This window comes from Lynx canadensis, chromosome B1 (genome assembly GCF_007474595.2).
Source record: "Lynx canadensis isolate LIC74 chromosome B1, mLynCan4.pri.v2, whole genome shotgun sequence".
Taxonomy (NCBI): Eukaryota; Metazoa; Chordata; class Mammalia; order Carnivora; family Felidae; genus Lynx; species Lynx canadensis.
In genome coordinates this window covers 111,693,809-111,709,628 of record NC_044306.2, presented here as the reverse complement: position 1 = coordinate 111,709,628, position 15,820 = coordinate 111,693,809, and the positions used below count along the sequence as shown (strand labels likewise).

Genomic DNA, 15,820 nt, shown 5'->3' with positions numbered 1-15,820 from the left:
TCTATTTGCCACTTATGGTGCAATATTAACTAAACCTAAGCACACAACACACAGAGAAGTGCCCCTTCTCATACCCGATGACTTCTGGCCTTGGGCTCTAGGTAAGCCGCTCACAAGGCTTTGGTACAAAGTTCAAAGGCTGAGCCTTGACGGTTGCGACGCGCGGAGACGCTCGGGACCCAGACGCGGGAAACGCAAGGAGAAAAGGAGACTTCTAGTTAGGTCAAGGTCCAACAAAACAAACATCCACACCCAGGAATTGAACTAGCTCCAAGGCAGAGGCTGCGGACGCGGGAGCTTGTGGAAGTGACGTAAGAACCGGTGGCCGGAGGAGGCGGGGCCGCAGAGGGAGGGCACCCTATTGGGGCCCGGGAGAGGGCGGGGGTGTGGCAGCGTCGGCGGCGAGGCGCTGGCCTGGGTGCTCGGGAGGGCGGGGTCTGGGTGCGCGACTCGCGGGGACTGGCTTCCTTCAGCGGCTGGAGGCGGTCACTTGTGCTAGGCTGAGGTCCTGAGGCGAGCGAGGGGCCATGCGGACAGCGAGGGAGTCCAGATCGCGCAGCCCGGCACTCTTCCCTCGAGCGGCAGCGACTCGGTGGCTGCTGGAGTAACCGCTGCCTTTGTTCCGAGCGCCTGTCCCAGTCTCTCACGCCGTTGCGCGCCGGCCGGCCCGCCCTTGGTCCCCGAAGCCTCATTCGGCTCGTGCCGCGCGGATGCGGCTGCCGGGCCTGAGTGTGGGCTTTGAGCGGGAGGAGGAGGAGCGGCGGCGCCTGGGCGGCATGCGATGGGGAACTGCTGCTGGACGCAGTGCTTCGGGCTCCTCCGCAAGGAAGCGGGGCGGCTGCAACGTGTAGGAGGCGGTGGAGGGTAAGCCCGCTGGGGGAAGGGCCGAGCTCCCACTGGCTCCTCCCATTCTGCTCCTTGCGGCGAACCCCCTTCACTGTCTCCGTTTCCTCCCTCCCCCTATGTCTTGAAGTAGGCCGGGAGCCCCTCAGCCCGGCGTCGAGCGGGCTGTCGTGGTGGAGGCCCTGGTCGAGAGGTGTCCCCCAGGGAAAAAGCTAGAGAAGGGGGCGGGTGTCGCTCTTGCCGCCTCCAGCAAGACTCCCTCCGGGCGCGATGTCACGCGGGGAAGGAGTCGTGGTAGGCGTCTTCTCTGGGAAGCTATGGGGTACTCTCTACGAATGGGCAGTAGAACAGGCTTCACAACAACCCGGACACACCCTACGTTGAGTTTGGGCTGATGCCAAGGGTAATAGCTGTGTATTTGATCCTCCCTTTGGCTGTGACAGAGCCGCTGAGAATCTGGCTCCAGAAAGTTGATATCTCAGAGGGATTGTTAGTAGAAGTCATTTGGGTGCTGTAGGTAGTAAAATAAGGTTCCAGACGTTGAGTAACTCTTTGACATGTACAAAGACTTGCCGAATTGCTGGGTTCCCAATAGGCATTCGGATTCTTGGTACTGATAACAAGAGGAGCAGTGTGTGGCTTTTCCGTATTAATTCTTTCGGTTATTTCCAGAGGAATGCTAGACCCTGATTGCTACCTATGAACTCTGGAATACTGAGGAAATCACAGTCCTTCTGAACCTCACGTCTCTTGATTAAAACTGGCATATGCATAGGTTTTTCTACTCACACCATCCATAGAATACTAGAATTTCATTATTCCATTTTTGTGTTTTTATTTCTTACGGTGTTGGAAAAAAATTAGAACAAACTCCTTTGAACTTGGCTTTGTTGTTGTTAAATGTTTCCCAGAAATTCAAACTTAGAATAGAAAATATGAACCAAGACGCTTTATGTAAGGAATAAGACTTTTTGCACTTTATGGAACAGATTGCTAAATTTTCAGTCTCTGTCTCATTGAACCAACATTATTAGGTAATAGGGTGTTCTGAATACACGAACGGGAAGCCACATGATTTATAATTTGGATCTTTTGGTGATGGAGATCTTATTTATATATGATTCACTCATTGGTTCGTCAGGTGCATATTCTTTGTGTTCATTGCATCACCTCACTGATACATAGTAGCCAAGGTTGTGCACTAAGTAGTCTGAATGGAAAGGTTAGGATTTAAAGATTTTGTGCCTAGTTTAGTATCTTGGTTTCCCTGACTTAAGGGCTATTACTGTCAAAGGGGAACATGACAGCTGTTTTTATCATGTCAGACATAATCCTGTAATTTACTCCTAATTTTTGTGTGCAAGTGCACCAATATAGTTAAATATACTTAACTAGGTTTGAGTAAGGACTGGAAGCCACAAAATCTCTGGCTTTGTTAATATTCTGTTTGTATTTGTGTTGTGGTGTGTTAAAGTCTAATTGTAGAAATAGGGTCTTATGATCTAATTGGGTAAGCAGAAATCATTTGTATTTGATTTTGGACTACACTGTGGTGTCTGGAGTTTTTGTTTTGATCTTTCATTATGATTTTACAAACTAATTATGTTTTCCTTAGAGTGTAGCATTAAAATTGTAGATTTTACTCCCCAAGCACCTAAGCTTGGCAGCATAGGGAAGGGGCTGGGGGAAATCAGTGAAATCAGTGTGTTAATTGTCGGTTGATATGCCATAAAAACATAATGATTTGATCTGTTTTCCTCTGTTATGGGCAAAACTCCTTGAACAAGCAAGTCCTATTGAAGGAATGAACTTCTGTGGGTGTGGACACTGTCGTCTAAAACCATATAATGGTGATATCAATACTTTTTCTATCAATCCATAAATGTAGATTTGGACAAGACAGTTCCCTTATTTGAATATACTGATAACTTATTGTTTTGCATTAATTTTCACATTGTTTTAGAAGCTTCTAGTAAGCATGCAGAGACAAGTGGATGTAGCTAATTGTTATTTACAGAATAAAGTTGCACTTTGCCTCTCGTTTTAGTTGCTTGTTTTTAATCCCCTGGTAATTATGATTTTCTTTTTGGTATAGGGTTAGATCGTTAACTAGTAGTTCATCTGAAGATGAAAAATTTAGAGAGTGATCGCAAAAACTTGATTTAATTTATATTTGTCACTGTAGTTGTCATAGGTAGGAAAAAACTGGGCTTTCTTAGACTGTTTTAAGCTGGACATCACAAGGATGCTTTATGACCTAGGGCCTTAGCCTCGTAGATTCCCCAAGGGTATCTCAAAGTCAGATCACTCAGTATTCATTACCCAGTTTCAAAACCAGAATACCACTGATTTTGTTTATAAAATATTAGGGAATTCTAGTATTTTATATTCTAAGATATCTGTCAACTAGTCAAAATATTAATATCAGCGTTAAGATATGTCATAACTATTGCTACTAATAAAATTATTTGGTGATTAAAGCAGAGGGAGTAAAATATCTTTAAGGAATAAAATTTAGACGTCTTAATGAGTCACCCTTTTTCACTATAGGAAGTTTTGCCCACCAACACATTCCAGAGGGCTCCACCTGCTGGTCAATTCTTGGGCAGTACTGGAAATCTTTTTTGTATGTACTTTTAGTGTTAGTTTCTTTCTAAAACTGAAGATCCAGTTATGTTTTGTTGTGTTATATTTTAATTATCATTTTTATCTTGCCATATATTTCTGCACAGTGGTTCCAGTTAAGATGTACAATAGGTTTTTTTTTAACTATTTTTTAAAGTGTATTTATTTATTTTGAGAGAGCATGAGAGAGAGTGCACGCACAAGCAGGGGAGGGGAGAGAGGCAGAGAGAGAGAATCCCAGGCAGGCTCTGCACTGTCACCATAGAGTCTGATGCAGGGCTAAGACTCATGAATCAAACCATGAGATTATGACCTGAGCTGAAATCAACAGTTAGATGTTTAACCCACTGAGCCACCCATGTGCTCCAAAATGTGCTGTGGTTTTATATAAAGGTATGATCATGTTTTGTATCCTTTATATTTAATATTTGTTGGCCTTTTGGCTTCAGCAACAAAGTTGCCTCAATTCAGGCAATAGTTTACAATGATCAGCTGTTTTCTTTCCTGGTAAAAAATATTTTAATAATAGCTGCCAACATCTGATTACTTCCTATGTGTGCAGGCTCTGTTCTAATAACTTTACATTATCTCATTTATTCCTTACCACAGTCTTGTGACAAAGGTAAGTACTATTACATACATTACAGATTGAGAACTGAAGTGTGGCAAGTTTATCTTACTCAAGATAGCTAAACTGGGATTGAGCCCAGGTCCCTATGAATTCAGAGCCTTTACTCTTAATCACTAATAGCTCACGGCTTTTTATTTTGTAGGTAATGTATGCATATATCTTAACAACTTGACTCTTTATTCTGTATGATAAACTGTTCTTGAAACTATGCACTTGACCTCTGCAACATCACTTTTATTTTCCTGCTTCTCTGCTGGCTGTTCTTACTCTGCCTATTAAGTATGGGATTTTTCTCCTTGTTTTCCATGCTTTATTTAGTTCTCTTTACACATAAACCCACCCCTGAAGAAATTTCATCCATTCCTATGATTTCCCAACCACCAGCACTTCCAAATCTCGTGTCTTCTGAACAGACCTCTTTTCAAAGGTTCAGCACTGTATTTTCAGTTGCTAAGTGAACAGATACACTTGGATATGTGAAGTCTCCTCAAATCAACCTATCTAAAATATCTAATATTGCAGGAAATATCTAAAATAGTATAATTTCTTTCCCCCAAGGTTTCTTCTTTCACTGCTTTATGAATTAATTCCTTTAACAGCTGCATTCACAGTTTTCCAAGCCACAGACTAAACTTCACAGTCTTCTACCTCTGTCTCATCAGCTAAGTCAGTCTCTTCTTTATACATATTGAATCCATTTCCTTTGTTGGTACTTTGCCTTAAACTTTGTCTTTTTTATCGCCAGGTCACTGGCTTCTTGATGGTTCTCCCTGTTGTATGTATCCGTCATACTTCAGTCCATCTTGCCTTTTGTCATTGGAGTTAGGCTTTCTAAAATTCATACTGGATCATACTAGGCCTTTACTTAACCACTTCCTGTGTGTCCTATTTCCTACAGCTAAATTGCTCAGCCTTTTTCCCCTTCTCTGAGAGATGATGAGATGCATGGCAACAGCTCAAATGTGCAACATAACGTCTGCTCAACATTATATGTAGTCTCTGCATTTGCGTAAAGAGTGTAATCTCAGTATTTGTTCTCTCACTCAGAAGATAATATCAGAATACAAATCAGTGAGAATAATGTAAAAAGGAAAACAATAAATCTAATTTCAAAAAACAACTCATTCATAAGCCTTAATATCTTAACTTTTTTTGAAAAATGATAACCTTCCATTGAGAGTAGTATCAAATTTAAACTCCCAACAATATAATTTTAATCTATTTTACCAGCCTAATTGTGTTTTCCAGTTATATTTTTCTTAAAATATGCATTAAAATTGTAGATTTTACTTCCTGCATGCATGACCTTGGCAGCATAGGCAGGGAAAACCAATGAAAGTATTCTCTGCCATTCTTTCACTTGCCACATCCCCAAATTCCTAGATACTAGATGGACTATATGCATTCCTGTTATAAATTACAGTGTTCTCTCATCCTTGCCTTTGTGTGTGATATTTCTTCTTTTCCTGTTCTTGGTGAGCTTTTACTTATTCTTAAGTATTGCTGTCTTTTTTTTTTTAATTTTTTTTTTTAACGTTTATTTATTTTTGAGACAGAGAGAGACAGAGACAGAGCATGAACGGGGGAGGGGCAGAGAGAGAGGGAGACACAGAATCAGAAGCAGGCTCCAGGCTCCGGGCCATCAGCCCAGAGCCCGACATGGGGCTGGAACTCACGGACCGCAAGATCGTGACCTGAGTCAAAGTCCGACGCTTAACCGACTGAGCCACCCAGGTGCCCCAAGTATTGCTATCTTTATGAAACCTGCCCAGCCCCCTGAGACAATGTTACCTCCCTGAGGAAATAATATTTTCTCTAGGCTTCAATCTGCTTTATAAGGTGAGCTTTTTCTGTAAAGGTCCAGATAATAATATTTTCGACTTTGCAGGCCATAGGTGCAGCTTTTTTGCCACTACTCAGCATTGCTGTTTTAGCACAAAAACATAGATAATATGTAAACAAATTGCATGTGACTGTATTCTAATAAAATGTCATTTTTCAGAAACAGCACTGGGCCAGATTTGGCCCATTGACCATAGTTGTCTGACTTCTAGCATAAAAGGTGATATGGGTTGAGAGCTCCTCAAGGTGAAGGATATGCTTTATCTCTGTCTACTCTCAGTGTCCCATGTTTGTTGAATAAATAACCAGGGAGTATTACTTATGTACTTGTAAGATATAGAAAACAATGTTTTCTCTTATCCTTTTTCTTTTAGGTAATTGTCTAACTTTGGCAAAAATGTCACTCGTTCACAGAGTTGAACACATATCCTACCAGTTTTACATTGATTAATTAAAAAAAAAAGACCATAGAGAACACTAATGAGAATATTTTATCATAATACATGTTGCTAAAATAGTAATCAATAGTGTCATTGAGAGATTCAGTTTGGTTTTCTGCATGTTTGTCAGAAAAATATACAAGTATAGGACATTTCTTTTGAAATTTCAGGAGTAAGGAAGGAGAACAGCAGTAGACTTAAATGGATATGAATTTCCTGAATATTCTGTATTTTACCTTAAAGACTCCCCACGGCTCTGAACCTTACTCTCTTCTTTTTAAATATATTTTCCTTCTTTAATGTACTTTTCCTTGGTGATGGCATGAAAACACATGGCTTTACCTATTACCTGCATACTAATGAGCCCAGTCATCTCAGTATTAGCTCTGAAATACGTAATTACCCACTGAGTATTTCCACTTGGATATGAAACATAACTTCAAATTCAGTTTGTAAAGCTGAGCTCATCTTTCTTCCCTTCTCACAGCCCTTTCCTCAATTTTCTATTTTTTATTTTTTAAAGCCCCAATCATTTCTTTTACCTTGTGCCCTACCTCGTGAGTGGTAAACACTGTGTCGTCACTTAAAGCCATGAATCTAAGAATCATATTGAACTCCTCCCTTTCAATCACCCTACAGATATGGGTTGTCATGTTCTGTAGATGATACCTTCTGAATTGCCCTTACATCTTTCCAACTAATACAGCCTCCCTGCCTTAGAACAGACCATTCTGTCTTCTGGATATTTGTACCTCGACCCTCTCGCTGATACTTTTTGAGCCTATGTCTCATTAATCTGAAAAACAAAGAGAAAGAAACACTAAACCTTACTTAGACTCCTACATCTCCGGCTAGCTACTACCCTATTTCCTGTTCTTTCCCTTTAACAACCTAAAGAATTATCCAGTCTTGGTATCTCAATTTCCTCACTTCTCACTCAGTCTTCAAGGCAAGCTAAATGTTCACTTTCCCTGCCACTGCTGCCTTTGTTGCCTCCTTCTGCCCCATAACATGAAAACAGCCATCATAATCCAGTGGGTATTAGTAATCTTTGCTGTACTTCACCTTTTAGCTGCATTTGATGCTGTTTGCTCCTCCTTTAACTCCTGTAATTTCATACCATATTTTCTATCTACCTCCCTGGGTAGTGGATTTAAATTGATCTATCTTCCCTATATCCTATGAATGTTCATTTTCTTGTTTATTCCTATGTTTATGTATTTTGAGAGAGAGAGAGAGAGTACTAGTGGGAGACAAGGGCAGAGAGAGAGAGAGAGAGAGAGAGAGAGAGAGAGAATCTTAAGCAGGATCCATACTCAGTGCGGAGCCCAATGTGGGGTTCAATGCCACGACTGTGAGATTGTGACCTGAGCCGAAATCAAAAGTTGGACGCTTAACTGAGCCACCCAGGTGCCCCTGAATGTTCATTTTCTTCACCTTTGTCATTAAATGTTGGAGTCCTTAAAAATTGAATTAGATTCTTCTACTGTACCTTCCTTAAAGTCACTAACCTAGGAGCATCTATGACACTATTCCCCCATCATCTCACATTTCTTAGTCTGTCCCCCAAACCAGATTTTTTTGTACCTCCTAGTTTTTCAACCCACCTATTTCTTTCACCACTTTCACCTTAGTCCAAGGTTTCATCATTTCTTGCCTAGATTTTCAGTACCATGTGGTAAAACAACACTCTTTCTAATTCATCATTTTCTGACACTACTTTATTCCTTCATAGCACTTACCACTTCATGACTTTGTAAACTCTGTCTGTCTAGTATTCGTTCCCCTTTAACAGAGTATAAATTTCATGAACTCAGGGACTTTGATTTGTTTATTCCTATACATCCAGTATACAAACAGTGCTTGCCACATATTAGGCACCCAGTAAATAGTGGGTAGACTGCCAGCAGGTCTACCCACATCTATTCCTGATCCTTTTCAGTAGCTCCTATATTTTGGAGTCAAAGTAACGATAAACGCAAATCTGTGAATAAACACCGCTTAAAATTCTTCAGTGGCTTATCATACTTTTAGGATAAACATTGAAATCTTTAATGTAGATTTCAAGGCTTTGCATTATTACTTCAAGGCTTTTGGGGGGAGGTGGTACTCATCTGTGTCATACACTTTGTTGCATCCATTTCTTCCCTTTTTACTTAAGTAGCTCCTACTCAGTCATCTTTTAGACGCCAGCTCGAGGATTCTCCCCACAGAAGTCTTCCCAAACCACTTCCTACCCTCAGTGGATAAGTCTTCACACCATCGTGGAATCATCATCCTTTTCTTCTGAGCACTTCTTCAGGTTTTTATTATACCTGAAATAGTGTGATTATTTGGTTAATACCTGTTTTCTGCTTTCAGTGTAAAGGAAGGAGTCCATGTCTGTTTTTGCTGACCATTGACTGTTTAGCTCCAAGTTCTATGCCTTGGATAAAACGTATACAGGCATTAAATACCTGTTGACAGAATTAATGAGTATGTTTCTTAAATATATCTTGCTCTTTCATTCCCCCTTGCCTTTGGTAACTGCTACTCTCTGAAACGCTCTTTTTCACTACTTGGGGCCTGGCTGATCCCTCCTCCAGCTAATTTTTGATGCCCCTCATCTGAACATATCCCTCTCAAAGCATGGCAGTTGTTAATTTACCTGTGCATCTACCCTGTTAGACCCTAAGCCTCTTGGCTACATGGGTAAGTTTTTATTCACTTTTGTGTTTTATTTTTTTTTCCACGTTTTTATTTATTTTTGGGACAGAGAGAGACAGAGCATGAACGGGCGAGGGGCAGAGAGAGAGGGAGACACAGAATCGGAAACAGGCTCCAGGCTCTGAGCCATCAGCCCAGAGCCTGACGCGGGGCTCGAACTCACGGAACGCGAGATCGTGACCTGGCTGAAGTCGGACGCTTAACCGACTGCGCCACCCAGGCGCCCCTCACTTTTGTGTTTTAACTACAAAGCTATGTCTATCATTCAGTAACCCAGGGAGGTTCAATTATAATTAGAAAATTCAATATCATAGATACATAAGTAGCAACAGTTACTGAAGAAGAAGGTGGTCAGCAATTTCACATGCTGTATACAGATTGCAGAGGATGAATGAGAAAGAACCAAAAGACCAATAATGTTCCTTCTAGTTATTAGTTTCCTCAGGCCCCTCTTAAAGGGCAGTGACCCTCATATAATGCATCTTTTTTTACCACAATGCTATGAAGCTAGAAATCAACCACAAGAAAAAAAATCTGGAAAGACCACAAATGCATACAGGTGAAATAACATGCTACTAAACAGTGAATGAGTGAAGCAAAAAATCAAAGAAATAAAAAGTTACCTGGAAACAAATGAAAATGAAAACACAACAGTCCAAAATCTCTGGGATGCACCAAAGCGGTTTATTTCATTTTATTTTATTTTTATTTTTAATTTTATTTTTATTTTTATTTATTTTTATTTTTAAGAGAGAGCTTGTGCAGGGGAGAGAGAGAATCCCAAGCAAGCTCCACACTCAATGTGGAGCCCAACTTGGGTCTTGATCCCACAATCCTGGGATCATGACCTGAGCCAAAATCCAGAGTTGGACGATCAATTCACTGAGCCACCCAGGCACCCCAACAAAAGTGGTTCTAAGAAGGAAAGTTATAGCAATAGAGGCTCACCTCAAGAAGCAAGAAAAATCTCAACCTTACACTTAAAGGAATTAGAAAAAGAACAATACACAATACACAAAGCCAGCACAAGAAAAAAAATAAAGATTCGAGAGGAAATAAATGATATGGACACTAAACAAAACAATAGAACAGATCAGTGAAACCAGGGGCTGTTTGAAAAGAATCAACAAAATTGATAGACCTCTAGCAAGACTCATGAAGAAAAAAAGAGAAAGGACTCAAAATCACAAATGAGAGAGGATATAACACCTAACAAACACCACAGAAATACTATTGTAAGAGACTATTGTGAAAAATTGTATGCCAACAAATTGGACAATTAGAAGAAATAGATAAATTTCTAGAAACCTATAACCTATCAAAACTGAAGCGGGAAGAAATAGAAAATTTGAACAGAGTGATTACCAGTAAAGAAATTAATCAGTGATTAAAAACAAAAAACCTCCCAACAAACAAAAGCCCAGGATGAGATGGCTTCACATGGGAATTCTACCTTTTTTTTTTAATGTTTATTTTTGATAGAGAGAGAGGCAGAGAATCCCAAGCAGTTTTCACACTCTCAGTGCAGAGCCCAACTCAGGGCTGGATCTCACAAACCTGAACCAAAATCAAGAGTTAAATGCTTAACCCACTGAGCCACCCAGGCACCCCCTACCAAACATTTAAAGAAGAGTTAATCCCTGTTCTCCCAACTAGTTCAAAATATAGAAGAGGAAGGAAAACTTCCAGATTCATTCTATGAGGACAGCATTAACCTGATAGTAAAACCAGATAAAGACACCACTAAAAAAAAGAGAACTACGGGCCAATTTCCTTGATGAACATAGACACAAAACCCTTTAAAAAATGCTAGAAAACTGAATTCAACAATAAATTTTAAAAAATTATTCACCATGATTAAGTGGGATTTATTCATGGGTTACAAGGGTGGTTCAGCATTCACAAATCAATGTGATATATCACATCAATAAGAGAAAGGATAAAAACTGTATGGTCTTTTCAATAGAAGCAGAAATGCATTTGACAAAGTCCAACATATTCATGATAAAAACCCTTATCAAAGTAGATTTAGAAGGAATATACCTCATAAAGGCCTTATATGAAAAACCCACAGCGAGCATCATACTCAATGGGGAAAAACTGAGAGCTTTTCCCCCTAATACCGAGAACAAAACAAGGATGTCCGCTCTCACCATTTTTGTTCAACATAGTACTGGAAGTCCTAGCCACAGCAATCAGAAAACAAAAAGAAATAAAAGGCATCCAAATTAGTAAGGAAAAAGTAAAACTTTCACTATTTGCAGATGACATGACACTGTATATAGAAAACTCTAAAAGACTCCACCAAAAAAAAAAAAAATACTAGGACTAATAAATGAATTCAGTAAAGTGTTAGGATATGAAATCAATATACAGAAATTGATTGCATTTCTATATACTAATGAAGCAGTAGAAAGAGAAATTAAAGAAACAATCCCATTTACAATTGCACCAAAAATAATAAAATACCTAGGAATAAACTTAACCAAAGAGGTGAAAGACCTACACTCTGAAAACTACAAAACATTTATGAAAGAAATTCAAGAAGACTTTAAAAAATGGAAAGACATTTCATGTTTATGGATTAGAAGAACAAATATTGTTAACAAATATTGTTGAAATGTCTATTGTTAAAATGTCAGAAGCAATGTGCACATTTCATGCAATTCCTATCAAAATACCAACAGCATTTTTCAAAGAACTAGAACAAACCATCCTAAAATTTGTATGGAACCACAAAAGACCCCAAATAGCCAAAACAATCTTGAAAAAGAAAAGCAAAACTGTATCACAATTCCAGGCTTCAGGTTACAAAGCTGTAGTAATCAAAACAGTATGGTACTAACACAAAAATAGACACATAGATCACTGGAACAGAATAGAAAACCCAGATATGAACCCACAAGTATATGGTTAATTAATCTTCAACAAAGCAGGAAAGAATATCTGAAGGGAAAAAGACAATCTTTTCAGCAAATGGTGTTGGGAAAACTGGACCACTTTCTTGCACCATACACAAAAGATAAATTCAAAATGGATTAAAGACCTAAATGTGAAACCTGAAGTCAAAAATCCTAGTAGAGATCACAGGCAGTAATTTCTCTGGCATCTGCCATTGCAACTTCTTTCTAGGTATGTCTCCGAAAGCAAGGAAAATAAAAACAAAAATAAACCATTGGGACTACATAAAAATAAAAGGCTTCTGCACAACAAAGGAAACAATCATCAAAACTAAATGGCAACCTACAAAATGGGAGAAGATATTTACAACTGATATATCCAAAAAAGGGCTATATCCAAAATAAATGAGGAACTTATACGACTCAACACCGAAAAATATAATCCAGTTAAAAACGGGCAGAAGATATGAACAGGCGTTTTGCCAAAGAAAACATCCAGATGGCCAACAGACAACATGAAATGATGCTCATCATCACTCATCATGAGGGAAATGCAAATCAAAACTACAATGAGATATCACCTCACACCTGTTAGAATGGCTAAAATCAACAACACAAGAAACAACAGGTGTTGGTGAGAATATAGAGAAAAGGAACACTTGTGCACTGCTGGTGGGAATGCAAACTGGTGCAGCCACTATGGAAAACAGTTTGGAGGTTCCTCAAAAAGTTAAAAAATAGAACTGCCCTACAATCCAGTAATCACACTACTAGGTATCTACTCAAAAAATACAAAAACACTAATTCAAAGGGATACATGGATCCCTATTTTCATTTACAATAGCCAAATCGTGGAAGCAACCCACTGTCCATTGATAGATGAATAGGTAAAGAAGATGTGGTGTATATACACAATGCAATATTATTCAACTATATGAAGGAATGAAATATTTCTATTTGCAAAAACATGTATGGAGTTAGTATAATGTGAAGTGCAACAAGTCAGTCAGAAAGACAAATAGGATTTCACTCATATGTGGAATTTAGGAAACAAATGAGCACAGGAAAAAAAAAGAAAAGATAAAGCAAGAAGCGTCTAGACTCCACTACAGAGAATGAGCTTGTGGTTACAAGAGGGGAGGTGGATGAGGGGGATGGGTGAAATAGGTGATGGGGATTCAGGAGTGTACTTGTCCTGATGAGCACTAGGTGATGTATGGAACTGTTTGAGTCATTATATGGTACACCCGAAACTAATATAACACTGTATGTTAACTATATTGGAATGAAAAATTTTTTAAGGCAATGACTCTTTTTAACCCATGTTTAGCAGAAAGAGTTGTCTTTCTCTTTGAGAAATAAATTTTCTACACATTCATTTTTCCTAAATTTGCCTTCATTCAGGAGGGGCTTATTAAACAATAAGTGTTATTATTATTTATTATTATCATCTATGTCGATGCTATCCCAACCTGGAAAGTCTACTGATGGATCATGCTTTGAGATTTGAATTATTAAACTTCCATTGAAATACTTGATAATAATTGAAAAATGATGTGTCTATCATCTTGATTGTAACAGCTTTTGTGGGGCATCTGATTTGTAACCTTTCCAGTCTTTTGTTCATTAAAAAAAAAGTCTTGGGAAGCTTTTAATTTTTAATAGACTTTGTAACAATTTACCATGGTTCTTCATTATTTATAATGTCAAACAGAAGATCTAGGGAAAGACTTTCCTATTTTATTTTAACAGATGTTAGACATCAGGATATGAAGAAAAGGAACAGTACAAATGTAGGACTTATGAAAAATTTTCAGTTATCTTTTACTTAAGTCACTTTGGTGAAAAGGGTATTTGCTGTGCAAAATAACATGCAGAAGCATAAAAAACTGCATTTTCAGCCTATTCTTGATGAGACCGATTTTATCCTTAATAAAAAATTATCTTGATATCTGCCTTGATAAAATTGATAAATATGCAAGAATATATATATGCAAGAATTTTCACTTGTGTAACATTACTTTTAAACTCTTCCAAAAATTTTTACTTCACCTTCATTTAGAATACGATAGCCTATTTTTTCTACTTCTTTAATATCATTTATATGTTTGAGTCCACTTTCACATCTTCAGCAGTAGTAGAATGGACATACAGAAACTTTACTTTGTTTAGAAACATAGGGACATAAGGCTTATGTATAAAGGAATGTCCTTGGATGACTTTGGGGAGCTCTAGACTGTTAACAAAGGGAAAATAGACTTCTATTTTCTTTAACTCATTGTTTTTGGAGACTCTTTGTTTCAGCAGCTCAGCTTTCACCATAATACACTTGAATATATATGCTCTTGAATAGAATAGTGGAATTGTTGCCTACATTATTTCTAATCTCCCCTTTCCCTCCAGGGCATATGGCTGAATTCATGAAAGTTAAGTGCACACATGATATGACTTTAACCATTTTCTTTACAGCTCAGCTTTGTATTATGTGATACTGGTGTATTCCTATAGGTTTCTTTCAGCTTCTCACATCACTTAGTTTTTTATCCTTGTCACCTCTGGCATTTAAGTCTTAGGACTTGGATTGGCCACATTTATTTTTCTCCCCTTGTACACTTCATTCTTGACTCCTGTTTCTTTGCATTACAACCCCATTGGGATTCTCTGACTCTCCTCCCCATCATCTCATTTTCCAGTTTTATTTTCTAAATACCTCTTTAACCTATCCATTTCACTCACTGACTCCACTTTAGTACAATCTGTCATCATTTCTTACCTAGATCCAACTTTAATTGCAAACGTTATTCATGCATGCACTTATTCTCTATGCATTTATCTCCACTCATTTCTCTAGTAATCACATGGTTCCTGGAACTTGCAGGAGCAACTTCTTATATGGGTCTAAGTTTACTCCTCCCACTTGAAAGAAAGAGTGATGTTTTTATTCCCCTGTTGTCACTCTGAATACAGTAAACATTGATTGATTAATTCTTTGCTTTAGGGTATTGTTCTTACCTGGAATATTTATTCAAAATATCCATTTTCATACATGTGGCTCTGGTTCATTCATTCAGGCTCCTGTGTAGTGGTGTGTCATTGTATCAGTAGGCTATAATTAATTTATCCATTCTCCTGTAGGTGAGCATTTAGATTATTTTGAGGTTTTTTTGGTATTACAAACTACTTCAGTTAACATTCTTACAAATAACTCTTTGTGCATGTGTATAAGAGATTCTTTAGGTACATATACCTAGGAATGGAATGGGTGATATAGCTCATGCACATCTTCACATTTATTACACAATGTCAGACTTTTCAAAGTAATTTTACCAGGTTATACTTGTACCAACAGTAGATTTTCATTGTTCCACTTCCTAACATTTGGTATTGTCAGATATTTTTCCCAGTGTATTAATGTGAAATGCTGTCTAATGTTTATACTAAGACTTTATTGTATTCCTGTATTCCAGAAACAAACAGATAATGCGTGTTTTAAAAATTACTTTCTGGAGCACCTGGATGGCTCAGTTGGTTAAGTGTCTGACTCTTGGTTTCAGCTTAGGCCATGATCTCACGGTTCATGAGATCAAGCCTCATGTCAGGCTCTTTGCTGACAGTGCAGAGTCTGCTTGGGATTCTCTCTCTCTCCCTCTCTTTCTGCCCCTCCCCCACTCATCCTCTCTCTCTCTCTCTCTCTCTCTCTCTCAAAATAAACAAATACACATTTTTTTAAAAATTACTTTCCATGTTAGCAATGAAAAGTATAAGAAATTAGAAATAAATCAATAATAGATGTGTAAGAACAAAACATTTAAAAACAAAAGCCTGAAATAAAT

General features: G+C 38.4%; 1 protein-coding gene across 2 annotated transcripts in view; it reads left to right on the top strand.

Moving 5' to 3' along the window:
• Positions 1-432: 432 nt before the first annotated feature.
• Positions 433-15,820, top strand: part of AP1AR (adaptor related protein complex 1 associated regulatory protein) — a 40,100-nt gene continuing 24,712 nt past the window's right edge. The window contains exon 1 of one of the 2 annotated variants that reach the window (XM_030313244.1): positions 433-864. In XM_030313244.1, coding sequence (XP_030169104.1) covers positions 782-864 — 83 coding nt within the window. In that variant the 5' untranslated portion in view covers positions 433-781. The remainder of the gene's footprint in view (positions 865-15,820) is intronic. The other variant, XM_030313243.1, reaches the window with a different exon arrangement.